This window comes from Bos indicus x Bos taurus, chromosome 20 (assembly GCF_003369695.1).
Source record: "Bos indicus x Bos taurus breed Angus x Brahman F1 hybrid chromosome 20, Bos_hybrid_MaternalHap_v2.0, whole genome shotgun sequence".
In the NCBI taxonomy this organism is placed as follows: Eukaryota; Metazoa; Chordata; class Mammalia; order Artiodactyla; family Bovidae; genus Bos; species Bos indicus x Bos taurus.
The window spans coordinates 71,133,746-71,153,490 of NC_040095.1; the positions used below are offsets into that span (position 1 = coordinate 71,133,746).

General features: G+C 54.8%; 1 protein-coding gene and 1 long non-coding RNA gene across 2 annotated transcripts; one reads left to right on the plus strand and one right to left on the minus strand.

Moving 5' to 3' along the window:
• Window positions 1-993: 993 nt before the first annotated feature.
• LOC113879061 lies at window positions 994-14,273 on the plus strand. Its single transcript, XM_027520305.1, has 8 exons — window positions 994-1,076; window positions 1,185-1,275; window positions 1,652-1,781; window positions 1,961-2,023; window positions 3,066-3,108; window positions 3,829-4,330; window positions 11,332-11,404; window positions 13,347-14,273. The coding sequence occupies exons 1-8, from the start codon at window positions 994-996 to the stop codon at window positions 13,799-13,801; spliced, it is 1,440 nt and encodes a 479-aa protein (XP_027376106.1). The 3' UTR covers window positions 13,802-14,273.
• Window positions 14,274-16,230: 1,957 nt separating this feature from the next.
• LOC113878977 lies at window positions 16,231-19,737 on the minus strand. Its single transcript, XR_003507173.1, has 4 exons — window positions 19,439-19,737; window positions 18,677-18,796; window positions 17,023-17,107; window positions 16,231-16,876 (listed from the first exon to the last, which is right to left on the minus strand). It is a non-coding gene; the product is annotated as an uncharacterized LOC113878977 (long non-coding RNA).
• Window positions 19,738-19,745: the final 8 nt, after the last annotated feature.

Consider the following 19,745-nt stretch of genomic DNA (forward strand, 5'->3'; position numbering starts at 1 on the left):
TTTATGAAAGGTTCCTTAGGAGCTTGTTTTACCTCATGTATTGTGAGGTTCTTTCTGTTAAAAGAAAACAAGACTTTGACGGGTGCACTCACCCCCTTGAGCAGGGGCCACGTGCATATCTATGGGAACATTTGTTTTCATTTCCAATCCAGCTTGTGTTCCTTCTCCTGGAAGAGAAGCCGGCCCTATTTAATCAAGGCTCAGCAATGGGTAAAATGTGATACAAGTAGGTCACAAACCCTCTGGAGGAGACGGGAAGTAAACTCTGTAGTCTCTGGCGGCAGGGAGCGTTCTCCGAGTAACGCAGCTCCTGGGTCCCGTTGAGCGAGTTGGCACTGCTGACGGCCATTCCCAGCCCCACTCCCGAGGCTGGCCCTCTCAGAGTGTTAGAGCCAGTGGGGTCGAGTTCACAGCGGTCAGAGGAAGTTTCTAAGCCTCGTGACACCTGCCAAAGGAAGGAACACGCCCAGCACACACCCGTGCGGTGTGTGGGAGCTCCGCGGGCACGTTTCCGAGGAAAGCCTCTACGGAGGACGTTACAAAGTGTCCCTGTGGTGGTGGCGGTGCCGTTTCTAAGAGAGTTTCTTCTGGCCTGTTTTGTCTGTTCTGAAATGTTAAGTGGGTAGGATGAGAATATGAACAAGGATTACGGTCTCACACGCGAAGACACACCGGCAGGCATCTTCTCATGGTTTCCTTGGAGCAGAAACCCGGCCAGGTGAGCCTGGTGTCTGCTCTGCCCCGCAGGGGAGGACCCCCGGGAGCGCCGGGAGACAGGCTCACCCCCTCCTGCTTCGCTCCTTCCCAGCCGCAGCCCCAGTCCTCCTCATGTTCCGATCTCTCTCAGCTAGCCTTCCCGGGCCCTCCATTCCTCAAGGCTCAGATGACCACATGTGGATAATTCAACGTGACCCTCCCGTGCGCATTTTAGGTTCAGTGCGACGAATTCCCACAAAACAGGGGCTTAAGACAGGAGGCCCCGGTTCTCCGTCCATGTCGGAGGCTCCGGGGATCAGCAGGGCTGCTTGCTTTCTGACTTTTCTGGGGCAGGGGGATCCCGCGACCCATCCCAAGCTGTGAGGTCCTCAGGAAAATGGAAAACCAGGATAGAGAGACTTTCTGGGCCCCCAAGAGTCCCCATTTGCTGACACGTGTGCTTTCTCTCTCCTGTGCGTCCCCACCAGCGTGAAGTCCATGCAGCTCTTGCCAGCAGCCCTGGACCACTGGCGGGTCTCCAGCCTCGACACCCATGCCAGCAGCTGCTCGTCGCAGCAGGTGAGCCTGGTGCGGGGGTGGGGGCAGGAGGCAGGGGCGCAGCCACCCCAGGACCCTGCAGAGGACTGCACGGCACAGGAGGTGCTGGTCCAACGTGCTCACTTTAAGCGTTTGCAGTGTTTCAGGCCGTGCTCCTTGCCCGGGAACAGTGGTGGGCACGCGTGCGAGAGAGCAGGTGCAAACCGTGTGCTACAGAGGCCTGTAGGGCCAAGCGTACCGTGTCTGCGTGGCCCCAGCCCGTCTGCTGCGGGTCTGCCCCTCGAGGGCTCAGCAGCCCGCGGGCACGCAGCGCAGGCTCTCCGAGGCCTCCCGGGGCAGCGGCGTGGACACGGTCCGCCCCTGAGGGCGTGCTGGTCCTGGGTCCTCACCGGGTCAGCCTGCAGCGGCAGAGGCCGGTCGGTTCCTGTCGGTCCTCGCAGGCCTGGGTGTGGCCGTCTGGAGACGCTGCATTCGTCCAGCGGGCACCGTGTCTGAGGCCTGGGTCTGGTTAGGGTTGGACAACCATCGTATGGATGCGGCGGTCACTGCAGAGCGAGGACCGGACGGCAACAAACTCCCTTGCATGATTTTAAAACAGCCCCAGCTTGGGAACGCAAAGACAAGACCCCCATTCCCTCAGGGGGCACCTTGAAAGCTCACAGCTAGCATCTTACCTTGTGATGAAAAGCCGAAAGCCTCCCCTTAGGACACGGGGTCCACACTCACCACTTGTACCTGATGTCGTGCGCGAGTCCCAGCCCGGGTGAAGGTGAGGGTTTGACCTCCTGCATGTGGGTCTGTGTTCACTTTTGAGACGTGTGTTTGTGTGGGTGAAGCAGGGTTCTGTGTCCATTCTCAGGTCCAGACGGCACTTAGACACACACTCGTTTCTCCCCGTTCACTGCTTCTGGGAGAAATCGCGTGTGATCTTGTGTTGATTTCCTGTGTAAGGTTTCCTTTGGTATGGCACACAAAGTGCTGCCTATGAAAGAGAAAAAAGACCTATGCGTCCATTGTGAATGACTGCAAGTTATCACCCCTCGTCTCCTTTGTGTGTGAGAGACGACCTTGAGATGCACTCTGAAATTGCAAGTTCAGTCACCATGAGGCATCTTAGGTCGCTGGTTTACTTTTAAAGGGTCTTCCTTTGGGTAAACGCACTGATAAAACTTTTGGACCCAGGAATTGCACTCCCAAGAATTAAAATAGATTCGAAGGCTTCCCGGGTCCGACCCTGTTCTGCAGTTACCTGGGCAGGGGACCCCGCGCAAACCTCCGAGTGTGTGGGTGACGATTAAAGGAGACGACCCACTGGCACAGCCCTCAGCACGCGGGAGCATCGGCTGTCTACCACCATTAACTTAAAGCCCAATCTTAGAAAAACAGACAAAGCTCTATGACAGAGACGTTCCCTCTAACGTTGTTTATAAAAACAAAGATCTGAAATAACCTCAGTTCAGTTCAGGTCAGTCACTCAGTCGTATCCAACTCTTTGTGATCCCATGAACCACAGCACACCAAGCCTCCCTGTCCATCACCAGCTTCCGGAGTTCACTCAGACCCATGTCCATCGAGTCGGTGATGCCATCCAACCATCTCATTCTCCGTCATCCCTTTCTCCTCCTGCCCCCAATCCCTCCCAGCATCAGAGTCTTTTCCAATGAGTCAGTTCTTCACATCAGGCAGCCAAAGTATTGGAGCTTCAGCATCAGTCCTTCCAATGAATATTCAGGACTGATTTCCTTCAGGATTGACTGGTTTGATCTCCTTGCAGTCCAAGGGACTCTCAGGAGTCTTCTCCAACACCACAGTTCAAACTGTAGATTTTAACGAACTCTTCACCGAAAGCGATCTGTGGGTGGCAAATGAGCACCTGAAAAGATGCCCAGAATCAGGCCCTGAGGACGCGCAGATGAGAGCTACAGGAGGCGTCACCACACACCACCCATGAGGCTCCAACCTACAGATGCAAAGTCTGAGCCAGAGGCGGGGAGGCCAGGCCCGTGCCCAGGAGTTAGGTGGGCGCCTTGAGAGCTGGGGCTGTCCCGCTCCTGCCCTGACCAAGGAGAAGCGAGCGCACGCGTGTGTTTCTCTGCTGGGGCTGCAGAGGCTGGCCAGGCAGCTCACTTTCTTCTCCCATCCTGGAGCTAGAAGTCTGCGGTCAGGGCACCGCCAGGGCTGGTACCTCTGAGCCCTCAGTGCCACCTGGGCACATGGTCTTCATCCCGAGCTCGTCCTCCCAAGAGGACATGAGGCCTCGTGCTCTGGGACCCACACGGGTGACCTGGCTCCACTGTTAATAGCCTCCGTGGGGCCCCGTTTCCAAGGATGGTCACGTGCTGCATCACGAGGGACAGGACTTCAATCACGGAAGAGAGGGGACGCAGCTCAGCCAGAGCTCGAGGGTGGGGCCGGGCGCCATCCTCCAGCGCCCTCCCTGGACCCGGGGCCCCCAGGCGCCCTGACACGACATCCAGGGTGGGGCTTGGCTCCTCCTGACCAGCTGCTCCTCCCCCCCTGCCCGCAGGAAGCTAGTGCCAGCCGAAGCACGTCCGCAGTGCGGTGAGTTGCCAGCCTTTCTACCCCACGGGGGCTGGGGGTGCGCCTCAGCGCAGGTCTCCTAGGAGAGCGAGCATCTGTGACGGAGCATTTGGGGCAGGAAACCCCTGTGCGGATTTCAGTCACTGACTCTGGCTCTCAGCTCTGCCCCAGCCTGGAAGGCACGACCCCTCACGGTCACCCTGCTCACGGCTGGCGCCTGAGCTGGACGGACACCAGGCATCACGCTCGTTTGACCTTTGTCTGTGGAAGTGTAGGCAGCCCTTCTGACGGTTCACACACACGCAGACAAGCACACACGCGTGAGCGCGCACACACATGCACACGGGCACACACACACTCTCCCCTGCAGCCCTCAGACACCCCCAGCCCCGCCCCCCGGCTCCCTCGTGGCGCCGCCCCATGTCTGTCTCCGTCCAGCAGAATCAAGCGGAAGGAGTTCCTGCCCGCGCTCTCCAGGTGCTCCAGCCTGAGCTCCGTCAGCACCGTCACCCCTGAGAGCTCCCCACCATCCCAGGTGAGCCCGCGGGCCCGGGGGTCACAATTAGGAATATTTCAAAGATAGTGCTTTGGGGCTGTGTTCACAAATCTTGCACCCAAAGACCTAAAGGAGAGTCTTCGATACTTCCTACCGAAAGTTTAACATGCTGGTCTTGAGAGCTGGGTCCTTTCCTATCTGTGGTTGGTGTGTGTGGTGTGAAGCAGGGGTCTGGCTCCCCAGTTCCCATGGGATTTCTACTGTTTCCTGCTTCATTCATGTTTAAGGTAATTAACCAGTAGATAAGGATTTACTTCTGCTACTCAGCTATTATATATACATTGTTCCTCAATTCCTCCATTAGGAGTCGAGGAATAAATACAACTGACTTTCTATATTTAATTGAATTTTTATGTGGTACCCATTGCTTACCTTCTTCCTTTTCTAAAGGCCTTTAGTCATCTTCTTAATGGTTACCTTGAGGATTACAATGAACATTCTAAATTTATAACAATAAAGTTATACTTTATTGAATAATACTAATTCAGTTTCAGTAGTATTTTAATTCAGTATTCAATAGTGTTCCAAGACTCTATTCTCATACATTTCCATCTCTCCTCCTTTATGTTGTTAATGTCACAGATTATGTATTTGTATACTGTGTGCCCATGAACAAAGATTTATAATTAGTTTTATGCATCTATCTTTAAATCATATAGAAAAGGGGAAGTGTTACGAATCAAAGTACAATAGTACTGGCTTATAAATTAACTTTTGTAGTTACCTTTACGGAGAAGGCAATGGCACCCCACTCCAGTGCTCTTGCCTGGAAAATCCCAGGGACGGAGGAGCCTGGTGGGCTGCAGTCCATGGGGTCGCTGAGAGTTGGACACGACTGAGCGACTTCCCTTTCACTTTTCACTTTCATGCATTGGAGAAGGAAATGGCAACCCACTCCAGTGTTCTTGCCTGGAGAATCCCAGGGACAGAGGAGCCTGGTGGGCTGCCATCTATGGGGTCGCACAGAGTCGGACACTTAGTAGCAGCAGCAGCAGCATCTCTTCATTTTAACCTGAAGAATGTGGAGAGACTAGTAAACTGTGTGTCTTTTCAGCATTTCTTGTGTGGCAGGTCTATTGTAATGAAGTCCCTCAGCCCTTGTTTACCTGAAAATGTCTTAGTTTCTCCATCATTCTCAAAAGATAGCTTTGGGGGCTTTGGAATTCTTGGTTGGCAGTTTTTTTTTCCCTTCATGACCTCATGCCACCCCAGTGCCTTCTGGCCTGCATGGAATCTGATGAAGAGTCACTGTTTATCACACTGAGGAGCTCTCCTTTGTGATTAGCTCTCTCTCTTGCTGCTTTCAAAATTCTCTCCAAGTTCTAAGAAATTGGCTGTAATATATCTCACTGAGAGTTTTTTTAGTTTATCTTGCTTGGAGTTAAGTTAAGCTTCTTGACTGTGTTGCTGTTGTTCAGTCGCTCAGTTGTGTCTTTGCGACCCCATGGAATGTAGCACGCCAGGCTTCCCTGTCCTTCACATCTCCTGGAGCTTGCTCAACATGTCCATTGAGTCAGTGATGCCACCCGACCATCTCATCCTCTGGCGTCCCCTTCTCCTCCTGCCTTCAATCTTTCCCAGCATCAGGGTCTTTTCTAATGAGTCAGCTCTTCACATCAGGTGGCCAAAGGATGGGAGCTTCAGCATCAGTCCTTCTTTGGCGCTCAGCCTTCTTTATGGTCCAACCCTCACATCCATACATGACTACTGGAAAAACCATAACTTTGACTATATGGGACCTTTGTTGGCAAAGTAATGTCTCTGCTTTTTAATATGCCTTCTAGGTTGGTTTAATATGCTTTTCTTCCAAGGAGCAAGCATCTTTTAATTTCATGGCTGCAGTCATCATCTGCAGTGATTTTGGAGCCCAAGAAAATAAAGTCTGTCACTGTTTCCATTGTTTCCCCATTTATTTGTCATGAAGTGATGGAACCAGGTGCCATGATCTTAGTTTTTTGAATGCTGAGTTATAAGCCAGCTTTTCACTCTCCTCTTTCACCTTTATCAAGAGGCTCTTTAGTTTCTCTTCAATTTCTGCCATTAGGGTGGTGTCCCCTGCATATCTGAGGTTACTGGTATTTCTCCCGGCAATCTTGATTCCAGCTTGTGCTTCTTCCAGCCCAGCGTTTCCCATGATGTTCTCTGCATAGAAGTTAAATAAACAGGTGACGGTACACAGCCTTGACGGACGCCTTTCCCAATCTGAGCCTGTCTGTTGTTCCATGTCCTGTTTTACCTGTTGCTTCCTGACCTGCATACAGGTTTCTCAGGAAGCAGGTCAGGTGGTCTGGTATTCCCATCTCTCGAAGAATTTTCCACTGTTTGCTGTGGTCCACACAGTCAAAGGCTTTGGCATAGTCAATGAAGCAGAAAAGTAGATTTTTTTTCTGGAATTCTCTTGCTTTTTCTATGATCCAACAGATGTTGGCAATTTGAGCTCTGGTTCCTCTTCCTTTTCTAAATCCAGATTGAACATATGGAAGGAAGTTCTTGGTTCATGTACTGTTGAAGCCTGGCTTGAAGAATTTTGAGCATTACTTTGCTAGTGTGTGAGATGAGTGCAATTGTGCGGCAGTTGGAACATTCTTTGGTATTGCTTTTCTCTGGGATTTGAATGAGAACTGACCTTTTCCAGTGCTGTGGCCACTGCTGAGTTTTCCAAATTTGCTGGCGTATTGAGTGCAGCACTTTCACAGCATCATCTTTTAGGATCTGAAATAGCTCAGCTGGAATTCCATCACCTCCTCTAGCTTTGTTAGTAGTGATGCTTCCTAAGACTCACTTGACATCGCACTCCAGGATGTCTGGCCCTAGGTGAGTGACCATACCATCGTGGTTATCTGGGTCATGAAGATCTTTTTGTATAGTTCTTGTGTCGCCTCTTCTTAATATCTTCTGCTTCTGTTTGGTCCATACAATTTCTTTCCTTTATCGTGCCCATCTTTGCATGAAATGTTCCCTTGGTATCTCTAATTTTCTTGAAGCGATCTCTAGTGTTTCCCATTCTATTGTTTTCCCCTATTTCTTTGCACTGATCACTGAGGAAGGCTTTCTTCTCTCTCCTTGCTCTTCTTTGGAGCTCTGCATCAGATGGGTATATCTTTGTTTCTCCTTTGCCTTTTGCTTCTCGTCTTTTTCAGCTACTTGTAAGGCCTCCTCAGACAGCCATGTTGCCTTTTTGCATTTCTTTTTCTTAAGGATGGTTTTGATCACCACTTCCTGTACAATTTACAATCCTCCATCTATAGTTCTTCAGGGACTCTGTCTATCAGATCTAATCTCTTGAATCTATTTCTCACTTCTACTGTATAATCCTAAGAGATTTGATTTAGGCCATACCTGAATGGTCTAGTGGTTTTCCCTATTTTCTTCAATTTAAGTCTGAATCTAGTAATAAGGAGTTCGTGATCTGAGCCACAGTCAGCTCCCAGTATTGTTTTTGCTGACTGTATAGAGCTTCTCCATCTTCAGCTGCCAAGAATATAATCAGTGTGATTTCGGTGTTGACCATCTGGTGATGTCCATTTGTAGAGTCTTCTCTTGTGTCATCGGAAGAGGGTGTTTGCTCTGACCAGTGTGTTCTCTTGGCAAAACTCTGTTAGCCTTTGCCCTGCTTCACTCTGTGCTCCAAGGCCGAACTTCCCTGTTACTCCAGGTGTCTCCACTTCCTACTTTTGCATCCTGGTCCCCTGTGATGAAAAGGACATCTTTTTTGGGTGTTTAGTTCTAGAAGGTCTAGAAGGGCTTCCCTGGGGGCTCAATTGGTAAAGAATCCGCCTACAATGCAGGAGACCCCAGTTCGATTCCTGGGTTGGGAAGATCCCCTGGAGAAGGGATAGGCTACCCACTCCAGTATTCTTGGGCTTCCCTTGTGGCTCAACTGGTAAAGAATCTGCCTGCAATGTGGGTGACCTGGGTTCGATCCCTGGGTTGGGAAGATCCCCTGGAGAAGGGAAAGGCTACCCACTCTGGTATTCTGGCCTGGAGAATTCCGTGGACTGTATAGTCCTTGGGGTCACAAAGGGTCAGACACAACTGAGTGACTTTCACTTTCACTTTCTAGATGGTCCTGTAGGTCTTCATAGAACCACTCAATTTCTACTTCTTTGGTATTACTGGTCGGGGCATAGGCTTGGATTACTATGATATTGAATGGTTTGCCTTGGAAACGAATAGAGATCATTCTGTCATTTTTGAGACTGCATCCAAGTACTGCATTTCAGGCTCTTTTGTTGACCATGATGGCTGCTCCACTTCTTCTGAGGGATTCCTGCCCACAGTTGTAGATATAGTGGTCATCTGAATTAAATTCACCTGTTCCGGTCCGTTTTAGTTCACTGATTGCTAAAATGTAGGTGTTCACCCTTGCCATCTCCTGTTTGACCACTTCCAATTTACCTTGATTAATAGACCTAACATTCCAGGTTCCTACGCAATATTTTTTTACAGCATCGGGCTTTACTTCCACCACCAGTCACATTGACACCTGGGCATTGTGGATTTTTTGCTTTGGCTCCGTCTCTTCATTCTTTGTGGAGCTACTTCTCCCCTCTTCTCCAGTAGCATATCGGGCACCTGCCAACCTGGGGAGTCCCTCTTTCAGCGTCCTATCTTTGCCTTTTCGTGCTCTTCATGGAGAGTGTAGATTGGATGTGTAGATTCATGATTTTATCCGTTTTGGGAAGTTTTCATTATTTATTCAGCAATTTTTCTGCTCTGTTTCTCTCTCCTCCTCCTGGGAATCCTACAAGGTGTATCTTGATATCTTTGATGGAGACCCACAGGCCCACCAGGCTCCGTTCACTTCCTTTCATTGTTTTTTCTTTACAGTTCAGACTGGATGTTAATAATTTCAGTTTAGTCAAGTTTTTTTTTGGATCCTTTTTTCACTCGTCAAATCTGTTGAGCTCCTCTAGTGAATTTTTAAATTTCAATTGTTACACTTTTTAGCTCTAGAATTTGTTTAGTTTCTGTTCATAATTTCTACTTCTTTGTTGATATTCTGATCTGTTCTTACACTGTTATCCTGATGTCCTTTAATTCTTCATCCTTGATGTCCCCTGACTCATTGAGTATTTCTGAGACAGCTGATTTAATATTCTTGACTATTAACTTGAAAGTCCAGACTTCCTATTTCTTTGTAATAAATCATGTGATAACCATGGAAGTCAGATTTGTTCCTTGGGGATTATAGATTTTTGCCTGTTGAAGGCTGAATTTTGCAAAGAGTGTGTTTCTTGCCACTGAAAATTTTCTTCCGTTGCCTGTCTGGTCAGCCTGTGGCCTGGGGAAGACATCCTTGACTGTCTGGCTGCAAGCAGGAGGGGGAAGGTCCTGTCTCTTTAAGTCTTCCACTGGGCGGCACTTGGGAGGCTGTTGCTGCCAAGGGGGCCAGAACCAGGACAGCAGCTGTGCCCATCCCTCAGGGCAGGGCCGGGCCAGCCAGAGTGCACACCCCACACGTGCAACGCGCCAGCCACCAGCACTGCACAGAGTGGGGAGTGGGGCTGCCCTGCCTTGAAGCTGCAGCTGGACCCCGTGGACTGTAGCCCACCAGGCTCCTCTGTCAATGGGGTTTTCCAGGCGAGAATACTGCGGTGCATTGCCGTTTCCTCCTCCAGGGGATCTTCCTGGTCCAGGGATTGAACCTGTATTTCTTAGCTCTCCTGCACTGGCAGGCAGGTTTCTTACCAGTAGTGCCACCTGGGAAGCCCCTCGGTGGAGAGCAAGCTTCTGGGTTCTGACAGCTCCCCTCTCCTTTTGGCAGACCCCTGTGTGCTTTGATGCACAGCCCCACCCCACCAGCCCCCACGTCCTCCTGCAGGCTCTGCTCCACAGCCTCCAGCGCCTCCGCCATCTGCTGCGTTGCGTTCTCCTCTTCACTCCACAGCAGCGCTTTGGTCCTGATTCCCAGCGGGGCTTGGGTGTTTGGTGACACCTCGACCCATCTCCGCTTCCTGGGCGCCACGCCCTTGCATGTGTGTGCGCTCACACTGCCCTCTGTCCGCTGAGGTTACCGTTTTCATGCGGGGCAGGCACCCCGCTGTTGCTGTGGATTCAGGAGGTTTTGCAGCAGCGACCTGCTGCCTGCCTGGCCGCTGGGCCTGCTGCGGCCCATTGGGACCCCCACTGCCACGGCCACCCCGCCTCCCTCGTGGTGGATTCCACGAGAGCCTCACCCGCCATCCACAGCAGCCTCCTCTGGGCCTTTGCTTTCTCCTCTTGGGGTGTCGGTGCTTCTGGCCCAGCGAGGCGTCCCTCCTTGTTTCCCCTGAAGTTGTATCTTCATGCACTCACGTTATCTATCGATATTTGTACCTTGATGATAATTTTAAAGTCCTGGACCAGGGAAGGGTCGAGAGTATTTACAGATGTGCTGTTTGGACTGAGAAGTCTCCCAGCAACAGATCTGCTTGTGAGTCTGTCCAGACTCTCAGAAGTTTTGCACAGGCCCAGTCTCTGGGACCGCACATGCACCACTGAAAGCTGGAGTGAGAGCATCCCTGACCCTTTGGCTAGTCTGGCAAGAACTGCGGTCACCCCTCCGACCTGCCAGCCGGCGGACACAGGACAACACCGCCGTTGGTCTGCAGGGCCAGGGCAGGAGACACACGCCTGTGTTCAGATACAGGTGAAATGCTCAGGCTTCTTGGTAGGCAGAGCCCCGCACAGGGAGCAGCCAGCCTTTCTCGTGCCGGGAATCACAGGGGTCTCCCTGGCTTCCTGAGGCCCTCACACGCATCAGACAAAGCACACCTGTGTCCGTCCTGACGCACAGGCTGGAGGAGGGTCAGCCTCTCGCTGAGGCTGCCAGGTTCCAGCCCCAGGTCGAGGGGAAGGTCCTGAAGCTCTCGGTGACCACCGCAGCTCACGGCGGGTGGGGCGCAGACCTGACTGTCTCTGAAGCGTCACCTGCTTTGTTCTCCTCGACAGTATGACAAACCCTACATCGTGGATTCCCTGTGATTTCTCTTCTGTAGAACACAAAGGACCAGAGAGAAAGAAAGCAACCTCGAGCAGGAGACGTGGCTGCAAACCAAGCCTCCGCATCAGGTGAGACCCTCCGCAGTCTGGGCACGTCGAGATCTACCTACATTTGATTGTCTAGAATGTCCAATATTCTCAAAAGAAAAAGAAGGAGAGAAATCACCAGAGAAAGCCAGGGCTGGGACCCTTGTGTCTGTGACTGCAGACAAGGGGGAGCCTGCCAGGAGGTCCGTAGACAGCCCCTGCCCCTGCTGAGTGCCAGACAGTGGTGGGCTCCAGAGGTGCAGCTGGGCACGGGTCTAAGCAGCAGCAGCCAATGTCTGCCCGGGCTGAGGGCCGCTCTGGTGTCCTCTCCTGTGGCCCCACCCGAGCTGAGGAGCCCAAGGGGACGGCAGCTGAGCTTGCGGTGGCTGCAGGGCAGGGTCCTGCAGACACTCGGGCTCAGCCCCGCCGCACCCCGCCCGCCAGGGTCTCCAGAGCCTTCACACAGACCTCCTCATTCGTGAGTCTTCATCCTTTCAGAGCGTAAACAACACCCACCACTCGGCTCTTCAACAGTGAGCGTTCACTATGCGAACTGCTCACGAGCGTGCGTCCCTGAGTACAGGACACCTGAGCTGTTAGCTCTTCAAAACGCCTGACGTGGGGCTTGGCGCCTCCGACCCTGGGAGGGAGCGGGCGGCTGGGAGGGCTAGTTTGATGTCTACGTGGTTCCACGCAAGGACCACACAATACAAACGTGCTGTCAGGGAAACTGGTGCAGAAGGAGGGAGGCCGCTCCACGAGCCTGAGCAAGCAGACTGGCGCCGAGGAGGAAAGGCGCGGGGTGGGCGCGGGGCGTGCCCCGCACGTGCGGAGGGTCTCCTGTGGGCGGTGAACCCGCTGGGAGGTAAGGGAGTCTTGGGCGGGGACTGAGGCAGAGGGACGCCCAGGGCACCAGCCCCGCTGAGTTTAACCTTCACAGACGTGCAGGAGGCAGAAACAGAGGGCCAAGTCCAGGGCTGACTTGCTTTACGGGTTAAGCTGTCCCATAAAACCGGGACCCCCAGGGGTAGAGGTGAACAAGAGGGCCCCAACACTCCACCCCCAGCCTCAACCCTTGGGGAGAGGGGAAGAGAGCAAAATCACTGCTGACTCTTGGACCCCGGCCAACCCGACTTTGTGAAAGGGGGTGACCCTCTGAGACTCGCCCTTCATCACGCAACGCTGCTTCCTTGCGGACGACACGGACAGAACACGGAAAACAGGCCGCTCCTTGTCCAAGTGGCCGACGCCCCGTGGAGACAAGGCCCCTGAGTGAGAGTCAGCAAAACCACGGGAGAAACAGCCCAAGGGCCTCGGGACTCAGCAGGTGAAACCACCAAATAACTACAGGGTTTACTTTGCTTAGAGAAATAAAAGACAAAGTTCAAAGTATCTGAAGAGAACAGAAAACTGTTAATTACCAAACACGTTTGAGGGGCTTCCCTGGTGGCTCAGTGGTAAAGGCCGAACTGCCAAAAGCAGGAGACCCAGATTCCATCCCTAGATCAGCAAGATGCCCCGGAGAAGGAAATGGCAACTGCTGCAGTGCCCTTGCCTGGAAAATGCCACGGACAGAGGAGCCTGGTGGGCTACTGTCCACGGGGTCGCAGAGTCGGACGCAGCTGAGCATGAGCAAAACACGTCTGAGAAAGAACGAAACGGAGCTCACAGACGTGCGAGGGGCAGCAAGAGGCGCACGGGGCACAGACGCGCGAGGGGCAGGAAGGGGCGCACGGGGCTGAGCTCACAGACGCGCGAGGGGCAGCAAGAGGCGCACGGGGCACAGACGTGCGAGGGGCAGGAAGGGGCGCACGGGGCACAGATGCGCGAGGGGCAGGAAGGGGCGCACGGGGCTGAGCCTGCGCTCTGCTGCCAGCGCTGGTTCCCGCTGTCTGGGGCCTGCGTGCAGGGCCCTGTGCGGTGTCTGGGCTCCACTCCCATCCCTGCCCTGAGGTGCTCACGGGGATGTCTCCTTTCTCTGCAGGAGCCCAGGGACCTGAACCAGCTGAGTCCCGCGTCCAGGGGTCCTTTTCCACCAGGATCCCAGCTGTGGAGTCTGTCCTGGAAACCCTCCAGCTGCCGTCCCCGCTGCAGGGCCGTGACCAGGACGTGTGGCCTCAGGTGCACCAGGACACTGTCCCCAGCCGCCAGGAGCCCTGGACCATGGAGTCCACAGTCATCAACATCCCTGGAGGGCTGGACGGCGAGCTGGACGTCCAGCAGGTGCCCCGCACGCTGGCAGTGATGCCATTCGTCCAGGCGCCTGAGAGCCTGCCTGGCATCAAGGAAGAGTGTGGGGAGGAGGGGACCCCGGTCATCAGAGAGATGGGGGTCCGCACCCCCACGAAGGCCCCTGTGCCCAGCAGCCCCACCCCCGTCACCATGATCATGATGCCGGAGGACCCGGAGCTGGGGGACAGGGCACCTCAGCTCGTGTAGAGTCAGAGCGCGTCCCCCAGGCCCCCAGGCCGCCCCTCCCTCTGGCTGGCATTGCCCATGCCGCCCAGCCTGGCTTCCACCTCAAGGAGGACACCTGGGCCCCGCCGCCCACCTTCAGAGTCCCCCCACCCCTGCCCCGGCATCAAGAGGGAACAGCCGAAGCCCGCTGCTCTGGCTACGCGGAAGAGTCTCATGAACTCGCATCTCCCTCACTCCAGGAGCCGTATCTTAAAGACCCGCCTAGTTTTCTAAATACGTCTATATGTTATTCCATAAAGAAGGCAGATTCAAGATGGGCTGGCTGCCACGCTTTCACTTTCGCTGATTATGAATGTTTTGAACTGTATGACTTTAAGGAGCTTTTTAAGAAATGCTTCGGAGCTCTTTATTAAGTTTTATGGGAAATAATAAAAGTTAATTCTAACGGCAATGAACTTGAAATCAGTCCTGGTAGATGGCTTTTGTGGAGGGCTGGCGACCGACCCTAGCCCTCCCCCATGCTGGCGCTGGGCTCTGCAGCCGGGCAGGAACCAGGCCTGGTCTGGGCCTCCAGAACAGGCTCCCAAGCCCGTCTCTGGGGGGAGACCCTGAATTGAGGTGTGACCCTCCAGGCCTCTCTGGCTGAAACTAGAGAAAGAAAGTGAGCTTGGAGATAAGTGGTGGGCACACAGAAGGGTGGGCTTCTTTAAAACTAGGCCTTGAATCAAAAGCAGCCTGGGTGCAAGATTCCAAGACAAAGTCAGGGACTGAGGCAGAAACTGAAATCAAGTGGCCAAAGCTGAGATTCTAGATTTCTCAGCGCTCTAGATTTCAAAGTTTAAGATCAATGAAAACGAGCTCACAATCAAAGATCAAAAGAAAACACCATCATGAGTAGAAGTCAACAAACAACAAAGGTGGATTCAGGCTCTGGGAACTTGAGATTTGGAATCAGAAATGCAGAGTATTCAGTTGGGTGCATAAAATATGTAAATACATGACAATCACAAAAAATAAGCAATAAGTGGATTTTCTGCATGATCAGAAGGACATGTAAAATAATTTTTAGAAATAAATACAGTTGTTAAAGTAAATGAAACAATAAACAGAGTTGAAGAAAGACTTATTAAACTGGAAGATAAAGTGAAGAAATTACCCAGCAGATAGGATGAGATGGACAGAGGAAAGGTCAGCAGAGATGGAGGGCCGAAGGGCATGTCGTGTGTCCAGCTGGAGGCCAGGAAGACGAGCATGCAGGGAGGCGAGTATTAGGGTGACAGGGTCCCCTGAACTGACAAAGGATGTGGAAGCACAGACATGGGAGGCGTAGCGTGTGCCAAGCTGCGTAAACAGACACCTCCGCCTAGAGATCTCGAGGAGGAGGGCAGGAAGGTAACACCAGGAGGGGGACATCACAGGCTGACAGAAATAGCAGTCAGTATGGAAGCATGGACCCGATGACGCCAGCACAGGGCGAAGACACGAGGGTCAGCACTGCAGGTCTGGCGCAGTCAGTATGGAAGCATGGACCCGATGACGCCAGCACAGGGCGAAGACACTGGAGGGTCAGCACTGCAGGTCTGGCGCAGTCAGTATGGAAGCATGGACCCGACAAGGCCAGCACAGGGCGAAGACACTGGAGGGTCAGCACTGCAGGTCTGGCGCAGTCAGTATGGAAGCATGGACCCGACAAGGCCAGCACAGGGCGAAGACACGAGGGTCAGCACTGCAGGTCTGGCACAAGCAGAGGTGAGGAGGGACGGGTGGGTGGCGGGTCCCCAGACCCAAGGGGAAGCCCCTGGCCTCCTTGCTCAGCTGAAGCCAGGCTAGATTTTCTTAGAAGCAGAGTAAATAACAGGTCCCAGGTCCTTAAAATCTTATTACAATAAAAATTATGGAATCATCTTAAACCATGAGAAATTTATACGGCTTTCTTAATAAGACTGTATGCCCAGATGGTGACTGCAGCCATGAAATTAAAAGTTGCTTACTCTTTGCAAGGAAAGTTATTACCAACCTAGATAGCATATTCAAAAGCAGAGACATTACTTTGCCAACAAAGGTCCATCTAGTCAAGGCTATGGTTTTTCCTGTGGTCATGTATGGATGTGAGAGTTGGACTGTGAAGAAGGCTGAGCACCGAAGAATTGATGCTTTTGAACTGTGGTGTTGGAGAAGACTCTTGAGAGTCCCTTGGACTGCAAGAAGATCCAACCAGTCCATTCTGAAGGAGATCAGCCCTGGGATTTCTTTGGAAGGAATGATGCTAAAGCTGAAACTCCAGTACTTTGGCCACATCATGTGAAGAGTTGACTCACTGGAAAAGACTCTGATGCTGGGAGGGATTGGGGGCAGGAGGAGAAGGGGACGACAGAGGATGAGATGGCTGGATGGCATCACTGACTCGATGGACATGAGTCTGAGTGAACTCCGGGAGTTGGTGATGGACAGGGAGGCCTGGTGTGCTGTGATTCATGGGGTCGCAAAGAGTCAGACACGACTGAGCGACTGATCTGATCTGATGCCCAGGTTTGTGACTGCAAGGGTGAACCTCAGCCAAAGTACGGGTCTCCAAGGTGAGCGTCAAGCGCGTGCTGGTGGTGGGCGCCAGCCCTGCCCCGAACCCACTGTGTGTCCTGGGTCAGCAACTCAGCCTCTGAGTCCCGGGGGCACTGCCTTAAAGTCGGGATGGCAATCAGGTCCATTCACACCTAGGACCCCGGGAGGCGCTGGGGCTGGTCCAGTGCTCTGCCGCCATTGTGAGATTCTTCACGATCTGGAGCAAGTGTCTGGCCCCTGACGGGCCCTGGCTAGACGTCCACCCCAGGAGGCCTGTATGTGCAGGGGGACAGGGCCCCCACGGGCACAGAGCGGGTCTGGGCATCCCCAGCCGCCACACTGGGCCGTCCTGAGCATGTTCCTCCAAGGAGCTGGCTGTCCACCCTCCCCACACACCTCCCACAGGGTAGGGGGCCCCGCCGGGTGCTGACCTGCAGCGAGCTCACAGAGCGGCCCCGCCCCCATGCAGTGTCCATCCGGGGCTCTGTGCTGAGGGCTCCCCACTCCCTGGGCTGCACAGAACTCCTCAGGCCTCGTCTGTGATGAAGGGCAACTCTGCCTGAGCTGAGCAGCACCACCAGGAGGCCCAGAGCTCTGCCCCCGCCCCCGGCGAGATGGACGGGCCCCCACTGCCACTCGAGTGGGGCCTGGACACAGCCCGCGGCCCAGGAGCGGCTTCCCACCTGGGGAAGACTGCGTGGTCCAAGATGCAGCCACCCAGGGCCTCCAAGCGTGTGGACAAGGACGCATTTCAACCAAGAAGGTATCCTTCGGGATTTAAAATAAGGACCATGTTCACGCCCAGCATGTGGAGTTCGGTACTGCCCAAAAGCCCAACGCCTTCCTGCCCACAGCCGCCTCCCATCGAGGTGGTCCTTGGGGAGGGGGCCCAGGGTCCAGAGCCAAGCTGGCGCAGTCGAGACACGGGATGCAGAACCTGCCCAGGACGCTGGGCTGGGGCCGCTGGGCCGCGGAGACTTAGCGCCCATCCCAGGGGGACAGCACAGACGGTGGTCTCTGCAGGCACACTTAGGGGCTCGACAGGAGGGCACCCCAGACGACCCGCATGGGCCCTAAATCCACGCAGGGCGGAAACAGACACAGGGGAGGAGGCCATGTGAAGACGGAGGCCTGGGTCGGGCGATGCAGCCTGGGGCCCAGGGATGCCTGGCTGCCGAGAAGCCGGAGGAGGTAGGAAGGGCCCCAGAGCCATTGCAGGGAGCACCCCGACTCTGGACTGTGCGGACTTCTGCTGTTTAAGACACCAGCACGTGGTCCTCTGCCCCGTGGCCCTGAAAACCAGCAGTGTTCCGCAAGGGCAGATGGTCCCATCCGTGGGCCTCCACACGGCCACGGTGCAGATCTGCTCCTGCCCACTCAGGCTGGGTTGTAATAACTGCAGGGTAGACGGGGATCATCCAGGTCTTGTCAGAGGACCAAGGGCCAGGGGGTGGTCATCCCCCACAAAAGATGAGTCCGGCAACCACAGATGGAAGAAGGGTCCCCTGATCCCAAACCAGGACATAACCTGCCTCCCCTAGAGAAGGAAATGCTCGCAGCAAAACAGCCAACGTCACTATTTCAGGGGATTTTCTGAGTGTGCCCAGAACGGACCCCATGCTATGAAACAGCACACTGTGAACTCAAAATTTCGCTCGCAGACAACTAGAGGCAGCCTTCAGAATGGCACCAGGGCTCCCCTCTGCTTTTGGCAGTCTGCGCCTGGGTGTGGGGCGGGGTTGAGGGCTGCGGCTTCAGCCATTCTGTCGTTGGAGGGGAGCACGTGTTGTGGGAGCCCACCTTGGCCCCCAGGCCCCGTCTCTGCGTCCCAAGGACTCTGTCCCTCAAGCGTTTCTACCCCTGAAGCCTGCCACGCGCCTCCCAGAGCAGTTCTACGTTGGCAAAATCACCAGGGGTCACGTCACGGCATTTGCACTGGTTTTGAAAAATGGATTGAACACCTGCCTTTTGGCTAATACGATAATGGGGACATAATACTGAAAAGTGGTCTTCATGAACAATGTGGACGGCAGTCAGGGCTGTGGGGGCCCAGTAGGGTGCAGCCCAGCATCCACCTGGAAAGTCAGGACCAAGATTGGCCAGGAGCGGGCCTCGGGTGACTCCCTGCTCTTCCTGCTCTTACCGGTCTAAGATTCTGGACTCACCGGGCTCTGCAGTGTGAACCTTTGCAGAGGAATTAGAACTAGAAGCCTATCTTCGGCCAGTTTTGAGCAGAAGCAGAAACCAGAGGGCTTGAGGGAAAGGCCCAGGGCCGGGGTGGGGAGGGCAGGACTCACCTGCCTGCCACGCTCCCCAGGGGGAACCGCGTCCTCTCACCTGTGGGGCTGCCTGTCGGTCACTCCTCCTCCGGCTCAGCAGCCTAGCTTCCTCTGCTGCCTCCATGGCCCCCTGGCCTGGCTGGAATCCCAGGTGAAGTCAGAAGCTGCTGCCACAATTCTGATTCAGATGAGACTCAAGTCAAGTTGGGGTGCGGGGGCTTTGCAGCCAGGACAGAGGACAGGTCCTGGGGGTGGGGGTGGGGGGTGTGGGGTGTGTGTGAAGTGTGTGTAACCGTGGGGGAGGGGGTGGCTTTGCAGCCAGGAGGGGAGGAAGGGCCTGGGGTGGCTCCTTGGCCAGTCACAAGGCAGTGAAACTGGAAACGACCTGAAGGCCACTCTTCCCCGGGAAGCTGGGCATCCCGGCAGCCTGGGGCAGCTTCCTCCACTGGAGGGGGTCCTGGAGGATCCACAGGAAGATCCCTGCACCCCATGCCATAGCACTCAACACTGGCACCTCCGTCACCCCAGCCCGAGAACCTCTGCTGAGCACTGCTTTCCAGGGCAGCGGGGGTGCCTGCGAGCTCACTCCTGGAGGTGAGAGGGCAGCAGGTGCCCTGAGAAGGACGGAGACAGTGGAAGAGGGTCTGAGGTCTGCGATTTCACATGGGAAGCCTGGGGTCCAGGCCGTCTGCAGGAAGACCGACCGATCGCCTCCAGCTGGAATGGGGTTACACCCCGCCCCCACCCCCACCCCCCCACCAAAGCGGCCCAACTGCGCACGGCGCCCAGTGCCCGGCCCCGACCCCACCGAGGCGCTCACCGCACGCTCCCGCCGTCCCCCAGCTCTCGCAAGGCGCCCCCACTCCCCGCCCCCCTGCACTCGCTCCGTGGGGTCCCAACCCCGCAACCCCGGCCCCCAACGCGGACCCACAGCGTCTCCGCGGAGAGGCTCGCACCCGACTGGCCCCCCAGGGAGGCCGGTCCGCGCGCCCCTCCGTCTCCCAGCGCCCGGGGGCCGGAGGGGCCGGAGGGGCCGCCCCCGCCCGCGGAGCCGTGTGGCCCCGGGGCCCGCGCCGACCCGCCTTGTAAGGCAGAGGCCGAGCGAGGCCGGCCTCGGTGCGTCGGGC